The 12,000-nt window shown below is 46.0% G+C and overlaps 1 protein-coding gene across 1 annotated transcript in view; it reads right to left on the bottom strand.

Annotated features, from left to right (window-relative positions):
* The window catches only part of UBR4 (ubiquitin protein ligase E3 component n-recognin 4), a 114,040-nt gene that overhangs the window by 24,390 nt on the left and 77,650 nt on the right, over window positions 1–12,000 (bottom strand). Inside the window, 14 exon segments of the mRNA XM_032787556.2 lie at window positions 34–114; window positions 242–439; window positions 888–1,009; window positions 1,562–1,735; window positions 2,315–2,396; window positions 3,773–3,914; window positions 5,043–5,152; window positions 6,460–6,617; window positions 7,796–7,925; window positions 8,724–8,851; window positions 9,262–9,346; window positions 9,753–9,843; window positions 10,657–11,000; window positions 11,556–11,684. Coding sequence (XP_032643447.1) covers window positions 34–114; window positions 242–439; window positions 888–1,009; window positions 1,562–1,735; window positions 2,315–2,396; window positions 3,773–3,914; window positions 5,043–5,152; window positions 6,460–6,617; window positions 7,796–7,925; window positions 8,724–8,851; window positions 9,262–9,346; window positions 9,753–9,843; window positions 10,657–11,000; window positions 11,556–11,684 — 1,974 coding nt within the window.

Here is a 12,000-nt window from a genome sequence, read left to right as displayed (position 1 = left end):
TAAAACACAGAGCAGGGGGACACAAGCACATACCTCATTGGTGGGACACCAGACCTTCTTGTAGACCTCAGCCACAGGCAGATCCAAGCTGATGATCTTATTGTTCACCAGAAGCTGAAAGGGAGGAAATAACAGAGATTGAGCACAAGCTCACACCACATCACCGATACAGATCACCAGCCCTGACCAGAAACCTGCCCCCATGTTTCTCTGCATGTGGTCAGCAGTTGTGCATTCTCACCTCCATTCCACTGTCATCCTCCAATAGAGCCACAAGGTCGCAGTCCTGACAGATTTTGTTCTTGATGTCCCTCATGAGCGGCCCAATGCCTGGCTCATTACTGCTGTAGGGGTTCCCTGGCATCCTTCCCTGCAAGAAATCTTCCTGCTGGGGATCTTTCTCCAGTGTTACAAAGAACTCAGTCACTTCATTTTCTTCCTTAAGAGCAAAAGCAAAGGGAGAGTGAGTGAAGATTTCCCTAAACACGTCTCTCTCATCCTCATAGCCATTACCAGGATTTTCTCTTAAGACAGTAGAATCACTAGCTCCCCCTGCTGTGCCTACAGACCTTGGAGGAGACCTGATAATAGCAGATCATCTTCTGTAAGTAAATTCCCCACTGCACACTAAGGCCAAGCGTCAGGCTTCTCACCTGCTCAGCAATGGCACAGGAACCCAGCACTGGTATGAGGTCCCAGAATGGGGACAGCACACTAATACAATTCTACACTGGCTAGCGTCAAACCAAAAATCAGTGGAGTCAGCACAGCCTTGGGATCTGTTCTGCTGAAGTGTAAACAACTACTTCAACTATTTTGACAAATTTGTTTCATTCCGAGGACATATAACAAGACCTGCAAATGACTGCAGGTATCTGCTCACTTACAGGATAGATAATACTGCAAAGTCTTTCAAAGATGAAGACAGGTGTCCGGTAGTCATCAAGGCTGTAGCGTTTAGCAGTTTCAATACACACTGCCATAAACGCCTTTGTTTCAGATTCTGTGCCTGCAAAGAGAAGGGAGCGTTTCATATTAATCTAACTTTTCAGTGGGCTCCTTTTAGCCCGACATATACACCACCTCCTCTTGCAGTAAGTAGCACACTTCAAGGCTACCTCTCTTCTGAAAAGCATCTGTTGAACATAGCTGGGGAAATCGCTATGGGTTCATGCTAGTGCCACAGGAAAATGATCCTTTCATAACAAAGCATGAAATTCCTGGGAATTAATAAAGGTCTCTTACAAGCATTTTCTTTAAAATTTCCGTGTGGCCAGGAATGGCAAGGGGCTCTGCTTGCTATGTTTATTATATGATGAACGGAGGGAGGTGAGGGAACCATTAACCTACACTAGTGTTTGTAACCCCATGGCTAGTATATATCATGCCATAGTTTTGAAATGTTGTAGGATGTGCTTTAAAACCAACATGATGTGGTGGTCAAAGTCATGAAAATCCTTGTCGTGGGGTCCTTGAAGTTGTTCCTTTGTGGGGCTGCATGACAGATCTTGTCTTCTCAGGTGACCTATAGTCAGGATTCCTGGAACCCAGTTGTGTCTACCTGTTGTCATATCCTCCAGCATCTCCAGCAGCATGTCCTGGGTCTCATCAATCAGCTTTGTTCTCTGCACTACCAGCTTCCTCAGGCAGAGATAGCCATTCAGGACTGTGCCCACCAGACGGCTCTTGAAGTGTCGTTTGATGGACTCCACTTCCACAAAGGAAGAGAGAAGACCTACGAAAACAGAAGAAATTCAGGAACCATGGGACTCTATTTGCTTTGTTAGCTATGAATTACACATGGCCAGCAAATCTAGAACTATCCTGCGAAGGGAACAAGAAAATGAAATGGCCTGCAGTGACTCCTGGTGTCCACTCTGTTACTTACCCAGTCTACTCCTATATAAGCCAAAAGATTTAGGGTGAAAAGACGGGCCCATTTTTGGGATGGGGATGACTTGTATGCAAGACCAAATGTGATCAGAGAAGAGGAGAGGGATGGGAGCAATCTCTCAAGTGTGGGGCTTATAACTTCCTCACTGAACTCCACTTGTGCAATTGGGGGCTCTTTTCTCCAGCCTAGGGAGTGTGTCTGAGAAGGGACTGGTAGTTCCACAGTGGCCCTTTTCTCTTGGCTACTCCTCTGGCCGCCTATGTTTAAGCCAGCTCTGATGATATGCAGGTGAATGACTGTCCTAACACTTACACCTACACTGGGGGACATTTTGAAACACTGCTACATGCTTTTGAAATGCAGTGAACCATGCTGCAGATCTTAATATGTAACCCATTATATGGGGGTGCAACTAGGTACCTGTGAGGCTCTTCAAGGCATATCCCTGCTGCAGGTCAGTGCTGAGTGTGGCTTCCTCCAGGGCGAGTAAACGAGCTATTTCCTAAAAAGAACAAACACTATCTACATGACAAAGCAGCAAAACAACTACAGATGCCAGGAATGACCAGCTGATCTGTGCTCAGGAGACTCAAAAGCAAAAACACCACGTTTCTAATGGACACAGAGGACTGGGGCTGGCTATATAAAAGCCAGAACTGCAGGACAAAGTAAGAAGACGATCTGTTCACTGGTGCCCAAGCTGTATTCCTATCCTCTTCCACTTACTCATCTCATTTCTATTACCCATCTCTCTGTTGGTCAACCACCGCACACGCTGTGCTGGCATTGTTCATTATGAATGATTTGATGTCAGGATGCACCTGGTATGTTTCATTGCACAGCAGGGGTATTGTACATAACTGTACCTATAACAATTTATTCAGCCTCTGCAGGTTCCAGTAGGGTTTGCTGTGGTCTAGGATTGGATTTCACTGCAATAAACTTGAGTATCAAGGGCTGCTGAAACTCAACGACTTGAAACATTCCCTCCAAACAGCCCATAGTTCATGCTGGAGGAACTGGGGCAGACCTAATCCTTCTGCTCTGCGGTCACTATTTGCTCTCTGAGCCTCTCAGTCCATCAGCCAGGATATGGTATTTTGGCACAGAGCTGCCGCCAAGTCAATGTACCAGACATTTTTGCTCCTTGGCACAGTTGCCTGTGGAATATTTAAATAAAGGGAAGTGGCCAGCTCACATTGAGGCATGGAGCAGCCAGGGTTAAGAATTACTATAAGCCATTTCTGCCCATAGTGATAGGCGTCAGCTCAGAAATATTAACCTTATACAACTGATACCATGGGGAGGAAAGGGAAATTCGGAATCACACACAAAAGCAAATGGGCACAGCTCCTAGAGCGCAAAAACCAGGTGAGGAGACTGACATTGCGGTGCTTGAGGGGAGCTGCAAGGTTCATAGGTGCTGACTTCCCTGCTTTCTCCTGGGTGCTCGACCCCTCCTCTGTCTCTCCCCACTCCACCAATTCCATGCAGCCCCACCCCTTCTCACCCCTGTCCTGCCTCCATTCCAACCCCTTCCTCAAAGTCCCCACTCCAACTCCACCCCTTCCTGCCCCTATTCCAACTCCTTCCCCAAATCGCCACCCCAGCCCTGCCTCCTCCCCTTCCCTCCCAGCACACCATCAAACAGCTGTTTGGTGGCAGCTGGGGGGAGGTGCTGAGAGGTAAGCAGAGGAGCGAGAGTGCAGTGCGCTTGGGAGGGTGAGGGGAGTTTGGTTGCCTGTGGGTGCAGAGCACCCACTTATTTTCCCCTGTGGGTGCTCCAGCCCTGGAGCACCCACAGAGTCAGCACTTATGGCAAGGTTGGCACCAGCTTCCTCGTACTATGTACTTTGCTTCCTCCTTACATATCCGTACCTTAGTGATGAGGTTGCCAACATAGGGCAGAACGCCTCTTGCTGCCAGGTAGACCTTCCAGTGGGCGGGCTTGATGAGTTTCTGATACAAAGCCAGGTACTCGGCAGCACACTCTCCAGCAATGCTCAGCTCATCTAAGTAGCTAACACAGGGAAACAGAAGTTAACTGCTTCCCAGTGACAAGAAGCACTCAGAACTTACGGATGGGTCAGCACCCTGGGATATAGCTATAATTTTTTTTTTTATAAACAGGGTGCATGCCTGTGTGGTTTATGATGGGTTACTTGTCAGGGACTTAGCTCAAAAGGGGTTGTTAAAGGAACCAAATAAAAATGGTAAAATAATGGCCTAGATAAGGAGCATCCCAATAAATACTCCAAACAATAGCCAGGTTTATAGCTGTGAAGAAGCAACTCCTCATCTCCAACCTGGTGACAGCTGTTTTGCCAAGGCTGGGAAGAGAGAGATCAAAGGGAACACACCAAACCATTAGAGGATCAGAAAAGGTTGGTGCTTGAGTGGACAGAGAGGCTGCCCAGACAGTGTCAGTGGAAGCTGACAGGCTGGCAAAGGAACACACAGACAGAAGAGAGAATGCTGTGAGCAGGATGGTCTGTTTCTCCCAGAGATGGGGGTTAGCTAAGGGAAACTTATAAAACCTGGTAAGGATTGATTACTGCATAAGACTCTTATTGATTTTACCCATTGCCCTGTGCACATTGTACCTCTGGGGGAAAAGAACAAATAATGCTTTGTTTTGAGGATTGTTTAAGTCATTTGTATCAATGTGCCAGTCACAGACCCTAGGAATGAAAGGGCTTACAGGTGTCCAGTGCAGCTAAGCTAGTCACATTAACATGGATGGGGAATGGCCCAGAGGATCCAGACTGAGAGTGGCTGGACTACGTGGTTCCACCCACAGCGAGGATCAGGAAGTTAGGACTATCACCTAAAGGGTGCAGCACTTGAGAGGAACTGAAAGGGATTTCAGGCATGGTTCACCTTGTAACTGCGATATATGGTAGGGAAACAACGTAGGAGAAGAGCTGTAAGGAGCCTGCCTTTCCCCATTTGTGCTTTTTCTCCTCAATACCAGTTCTAGCAGGGTTAAGTGCTGCTCCTGTAAAGCAGTAAATGCCCAGGGGAGACATACTCTAGGGGTTGTGGTGAGAATTCTTAAAGGAATGATGTGCAAGTTCTAGAGGGGATCAGAGAAATCAAATTATGTGATTCACTCTGATGCTACAAAGCTAAGCGACTTGTGAGATACCTGGTAAGGAGATCAAGGACCTGCTGCTTCCGGCTGGGGATGGTAGCCAGAGCTTCCACAATAGTGCATGCAGCCTGCCTGGCAGCTTGGGTTGCAGGAGTAAACAGTACCTAAGGTGGGGAAATTAAAACACGTCATTGGCAGTGGATAGGTAAACCAGTGACAGTCACTAAAATGAGACCAACATGCGGGCAACTGGTGGCCTAGCAGTAGTGCTCTGTATTGCCATGCCAGAGACCTAGGGATTGTCGACATGAACATTTACTTCGCAGCAAGCTGGGGTGTAAAAATCTACACTGCTTCAAAGCAGGTAGATCAAAGCGCACTAGAGAACTTTTGGTGCGTGACAGCAGTATCCACATGGACACTTAAGGTATGGCTACACTTGAAATTTCAAAACGTAGTGTGGTCGGAGCGCCAGCACTGGGAGAGAGCTCTCCCAGCGCTGCACGTAAACCACATCCTCCATGGGTGTAGCTTGCAGCGCTTGGAGCCGCGCTTCCAGCGCTGCGGCACTGATTACACTGAAGCTTTACAGCGCTGTATCTTGCAGTGCTCACGGGGGTGTTTTTCCACACCCCTGAGTGCGAAAGTTGCACCGCTGTAAAGTGCCAGTGTAGCCATACCCTTAGTGTGTAGCAGACTAGTACAGAGTAGATTGACACCCAAGCTTGCTGGGAACAAAGCGTTTTTGCAGATAAGTCTTTAGATTTGATTTGAATCTTTCTTGCTCCAAAATGTGGTAAGGTGTGAGATCCCTGTAGGCAGAATGCTAAGTCACACAGAACTAACACAGAAAACAAACTACCTCGCACTGTTCAATGCCAGCTGATGGGTTCTGTTCAGGACTCTTGCAACAAATGATAACCAAAATGTAGTGATTGGACAGGAAAAAGTCAGTGGTGATCACAAGGTCACTCAAAGGTCCAGAGAGTTTTAAAAGAAGGCAGAAAGCTGGGAGTTATGTTTTTAAATGGCACTTACATAGACCCAGCCCTAGGGGAGGTTTTGTGTGCCAGTCAGTCAGTAGGGCCTCTACAGGTCTGCAGGGGTATAAATACCATCCCACTCTTTCAGTCAGCAGGAAGGGCAATGCAGAGACCTTGACCTGTCCCAGCTTCAGCTGCTTCCTGCCCTTCCTTTTCATTCTTGAAAGCTTTCCCACTAACCCCAACCTGCTGTAAAGGAGTCCTTAAAAGGGCAACACCCCTTTTCTTTCAGCTATCCAACAATGATCCCACTTGCACAGAGGTTGCAGTGGGCACAATGTCTCCAAACCACAGCTCATTTGACACCTCATGGCTTGCTTGAAGAGACACTACCAATAGCCAGTTGTAGAGCTGTGAGATAAAAACCATCAACGATTAAGAATGCTACAATTCTTGGGTGGTATACTAGATGCCTCCAGGACGTTTACCTGTCGCAACCAGTTGTTATGTCCCAGTTTGAGATCCAGAGGGCAGGTTCTCTTCCCATGTCGGCTCATGAACTGTTTCCATTTCCAAACATACTTTTCGGACAAGAAGAGCTGGCGAAGCTCAGTTCTGCTGGGAGCTTTCCCACTGGCTTCTGTACCTACAATATCAACACAGCTTAAAGGAACTGTCAGCTCCCATTCCCTATGAACACACCTTGTGCAGAGGAGCTCAAAGAATTCCCTTTCCCTGTGAATACAACCCCCTGCTTTGAGGAAATAGAGGATTCCATGTAGTTCTGTTTCTTTTTCCTGATGGAACCCTCCAAACCCCTCTAGGAGCACCAGGAATCCTCCTGTGCTCCCTTCCGCTGCCATTTTCAATCCTCCACTGGGCCAACCTTCCTTCTGGCCAAGAAATGCAACACATGACTTCCTTGGGAAATCATCAGTACTGCTCTTGAGCTGACTGTGAGGATTTCTGTAGTACTTCCCTCCTGATGTTCCCAGAGAATATGCCCCTGCCTCTGCAGCACTACTGTGTCAGGTCTGAAGGAATCTGGAATTCCAGTTCCTCTCATGCTACTGCAATGTGCTGACACCAAGGCACAGAGTTGGCCCTTTAAGCACCCAAGTTGCATTAATGTATTATTTCTATAGTACATAGGTGTGCATAGCACTTTATACCCAAATCAACAAAGAGGCATGAATCCTCCAAGTGAGAGTAAAGAAGATCCATTCACTAGGTGAGTCCTGCGTATTATAATCATACTGTACAGTGACAATCATATTGGTAAACTGGGAACTGCTCAGCACACGAGCCTTGAGATTTTGTAATTTATATTACAAAGGGATGGAGTTTTCAAAATTAATGATGTACAGACAATTATTCATCACAACAACTCTATAAGGGAGGTGGTATCAATCCATTCTGTAGACAGCCTACTGAGGAAGAGAGAGATTAAGTGCCTTGCAGAAGGCCACAAAGTTAGTCAGTGGCAGAGCCTGAAGTAGAACTCAGTCCCGGGGGCCCAACCCTGTATTCCCACCATTAGACCATATTGCCTCCAAATGTCTGATTTTATTCCAAGAACTCTCTCAGCCACAGGGGTTGAGCCACAGGCCTAGCGGATCCTCAGAGATGGCAGCGCTGAGTCTGCCCGTTCTGCAGCTGAAGTAGAAGAGCAGAGATTGTATCAGCTGTGAACAAGAGGGAAGGAGACAGGCAGTAGTTTTAGGACCCGCTAACTAAGTCAGCTCTCAAACCTGGCCACATACAAATGTTCTCTGCACAATTTCACTCCATTTAGAAAAGATAAGTAAAAGGACAGGACTCTACCTCTAGCAGGGAGGCACTTTTTCCAGGCCTCATATGATGCTTTGGGGTCCCTCTTGAGCCAGAGCTGAGCCTGAGCATGGATCTCATTGCTGTAAGGTTTAACAGTGGTGAGAGCATCGACAGGGATGTCCTAGGAAGCAAAGGGAAAGTCTGTGACAGCCTCAAAAAGCAAATTTTGTTCCTCAAACAAACTATTCCTGTGGTAGAACAATCAGACATGCCTGCACAATGGATAGGTAAAACACAGCTCTCCACAAGAGGAGAGGCAACTATAGCAGCAAGGTTTGTGTTCGATGTAATCAGAACACTAGTTTCAGTTATGTAAGTTTAGACCACTTTACTTCAGCGCAAATGATACTGAGCTATCTGTGTACATCCCCTGCTTCCTGCCCATGACACTGATGATCTATCATTTAAATGAAGATGCTTTATCCTAATGTAAAAGGTTGATACTGCTATGGAGCTCCATATCCCACGTCTGACATCGGACAATCCAAGTAAGACACCAGGGTCGTGACACATGCTCCAGTTGTGAATGGGTCACACAGAGAAGTTGATCAATTTTTGGTCTAAACTTGTTACAGCTCTACATGTACAAATGTTCAGTTGAGATAAAAATCAATAGATGTACTTGCTTCAAAAAAACTAGATAAAGTCCTATAAGAACCTGTATAAAGTAACACAGTCATTGCCTTGAGGGCCCTCTTTCAATGCATCTTAAAGCTGTGTAGGAGAAAGTGGACAGACTGCTAGATATATCCACCCCGTCACTGGATTTCAGTGCTGTGGTCTTGTGCTTCTAGAGCAGCAATGACCAGGAACAGGAAACGCGTACATATGGGATTTTTTTTCTGACACACACTACTGTGTCTCAGATTTCAGTCAGCTAACTGTCTCTTTGCTCAGCCCAAAGTGTCAAGAGAGGTACCTTGTTTTTCTTGCTGGTTGGAGCAGGCGGTTTGATCAGTTTTTGTAGAATTCGCAGACACATTAGGGTAATGTTCTCAACAACTACGGGAGTTTTAATGTTCACTGCCATCAAGAAGAGGCTGAGAGCTGAAAGGAGGACAGAGGGATTAATGCCATGAACGAGTATGCAGTAAGGCTAAGAAAATCCCTGGAAGAGGTACCACTGCCATATACACAAATCAAGAGTCTTCAACAGAAGGCAAGATCTCGTACCCTTGGGTTGATCTATCACATTCTCATGGAGAGAAACATGCCCGTGATAGGAAAAAGATCCCACTTCCCTTCACCTCTAGTTCCACCCTCTCCATGCTCTCCTCTCAGCACTCCTGTTGTATATACTGCCCTCATAAAACCTATAGCTGACTCCCCCACTACTGACCCCAGTTACCAGCTCATCTGTGCTAGGATTACTACACTGTATTAGGAATTTCCCATTTTCACAGACATCTAACCCATGCTTTTTAAATTAAACTCCCTTATTAGCTGTTTGAACGTACCACAGCGCAGTCGCAGCTCCCAGCAGCTATCCTCCTTCGAGATGGAATCTGTTAGCAGTAACATTTCATACTGGAGGCTGCTAGCCTGCAACGGAAAATTGTACAAAGCTTTACGAAGGCTCGGGGACAGAGTACAGTCCTTAGTGCTTCAACATTTGGAGGCTCAGGTTCGGGGTACATTAATTTTGGTGATCTCAACTCAAAGCCTCTATCTGAGATGACTGCTAATCTGTTTGAGAGAGGCCCAGGATAGAGTGCTACAAGTGCAGACTGAGACGTATTGGCAGTGCTGAGTGGGGAAACTAGCCCACCATCACGTCGTATTATGCTTGACTCCAGCCTGTGCCATAGTGCCTATCAAGACAGAAATGCCCTCAACTATGGATTGACTGGGAACGCCACTTTGCTGAAATCAATTATTAGAATCAAAAGGCCACTGGAGAGGGGTAGGGGAGAAAGAAAAGAAATAGTAAAACGCTGCAATTCCTCACCAGATCAGGGTTTGCCCAGTGTCCTTTCAGAGCTGCAGAAACCTTCCCGATGATTAGGTCATTCATTTGTTGTGTGGCCTCTGGATTGTCTCTGATTTCAGAAGCAAAATAAATACTATTAAACACTGCTTGCAGACATTTCTCAGATATACAAAGCGCCTCTCACTTCAGTCTGGTTCATCTAAAATTTATAGCAAGCCTGTCCAATCAGCACTTTTCTGACACAAGACTACAACTTATAAATCAACTTCTACAGAGGAGGAAACTGAGACAAAGACATACTAACGTCAAACTTCCTAAATAAATTACTTAGGATGCAAAAACTTGGGAGACCCTGATCCCGATTTTCTGAAGTGCTGAGCATCCAAAACTCCAGCTGAAACACTGAGTGCCTTCTAAAAACCATGTTTAGGCTGTGTCAAACTGAGGCACTCAAAAACTGTGGCTACTTTTGAAAATGTTGACCTACAGAAAGTCAGTGTAAATGGCAGAAATCAAGTTCAGGGTGTCCAACTCCCATTCCACTAAAACCAATAGGAACAATCTTATTACAAGTAGGAGTATGTGTGAACACTCATACACCACCACAAGTACAGAGCTTCCCAGAGCTCAGCTGTTAAACACAGAAATGTTTGTCTGAAGTGGAGTGCTTACAGAAAAGCTGGATGGACAAGCCCTAAATCCTTTACAATGCCAATACGCACTCAAAGTGATTGAGCCACAGTTAACATTGCAGTGGGAGAGCTCAACTGGTCTTTGGGTGAAACTGGGTTAACTAAAGCAGGTCTCAGTGTCACTAATTACATGGCTACTTCAAAATGATTTTCCGTTAGTGCATCTACCTCACTAAAACTGGAACCAACAGGTATGAAGCGCCCTAAGCAAATGCAGAGCCGACTCTAACCTGGTCAGAAGGCACATGAGCTGACGGACCTCTTCCCGCATCGTAGCTGCGCCCCGGCGCAAATTGTAATCAAACAGCTCTCGGATAAGGCCCTGGGACACAAGAATGTGCCTGATGGCAGAGTTGGTTGCCAGGGCCCGGAGCAGCGTTATGCAGTGCTCAGTGACAGCTGAAGCACAGCCATAGCATTTTGTTGAAGATGTGTGGCCACAGCCTAAGACAGACAAAGCACGATATTGGCTGGCAGTAAATGTAGGCTGGACAGTGGTTCGGGATGATTTGGTTGCTGCCTCTCTCTGCTGGAGATCATATTCCAGGAGCTCCTTTCTAGAAGCAAAAACTTTCTGTAAACATACAAAAGAGAAGGAGAAGGAATTAAAACTGCAGAATTTAACCCCTCCTAAACTAACTTTTAAATGTCGTATTTCAATGGAACTAAATGCAAAATGGTGAAGAAAAAGGAGAAGCAGCATATGATCATGATTTTTTAATTTATCACACCCCACTTATGAGGTAGGTAATTTTTATCTCCATCTGACAGAAGGGGAAAGCAGAGAGGCAATGTGACCTGGACAAAGTCACCACACATCAGTGGCAGAACTAGCAAGACAATGGGGGAATCCTGACTCCCAGACACCACTCTCCCCATTACATGCATTATGTTGTTTAAGGGTTTGGTCTGCAGTACCTGAGAATTAACAGCTGTCATAACATTTAGGAAAGGTAGCTCATGGGTTTACTGAACATCTGCTACCTTTCTTCTGCAGTGCAGCCCTTAGTGTTACTACCGGGGGTCAATTTAGAACAGCCACAGCTCACTTTGCATTTTTTATATCAATTGTTTGAAGCAATTCAGGACACTGGGTTGCCCAGATTCACAACAAAGTGAATATTCATACCTGAATGATCTTGGAGAGTTCATCAAAAGAATTCTTGCAGTCACCACAGTACTCCTGCGCTAGCTGTAGTATGTACCTGTTCACACTAGCTGAGGAGGAGCTGATCCCACCACTGCTACCAGAGTCCTCCTGAAACACAGGAAGCAGGGGAAAATAACCAGCAAGTTTACAGCAACAAGTAGTCACATGAGAGGATTATACAAACATTAAGCTTTCTACTACGAAAATCTGTTGGAGAGGAGAGGCCCCTTTGCCATTCTCTGCAGTAACTTTGTAACACACTAATCAGGCAAGAGGAAGATTCTTCAAAACAGGCAAGACTAAACACACACAATGACACTCTCTGGAAAATACCAGAGAGACTCATATACCTGTAGACCACACACTACAGTACTGGCTAGTTTACCGACACGCAACTGGTTTGGCAAGCTGCTTCATGTAAGCG

Source organism: Chelonoidis abingdonii, chromosome 23 (genome assembly GCF_003597395.2).
Source record: "Chelonoidis abingdonii isolate Lonesome George chromosome 23, CheloAbing_2.0, whole genome shotgun sequence".
Classification (NCBI taxonomy): domain Eukaryota; kingdom Metazoa; phylum Chordata; order Testudines; family Testudinidae; genus Chelonoidis; species Chelonoidis abingdonii.
This window is presented reverse-complemented; position numbering and strand designations above follow the sequence as displayed.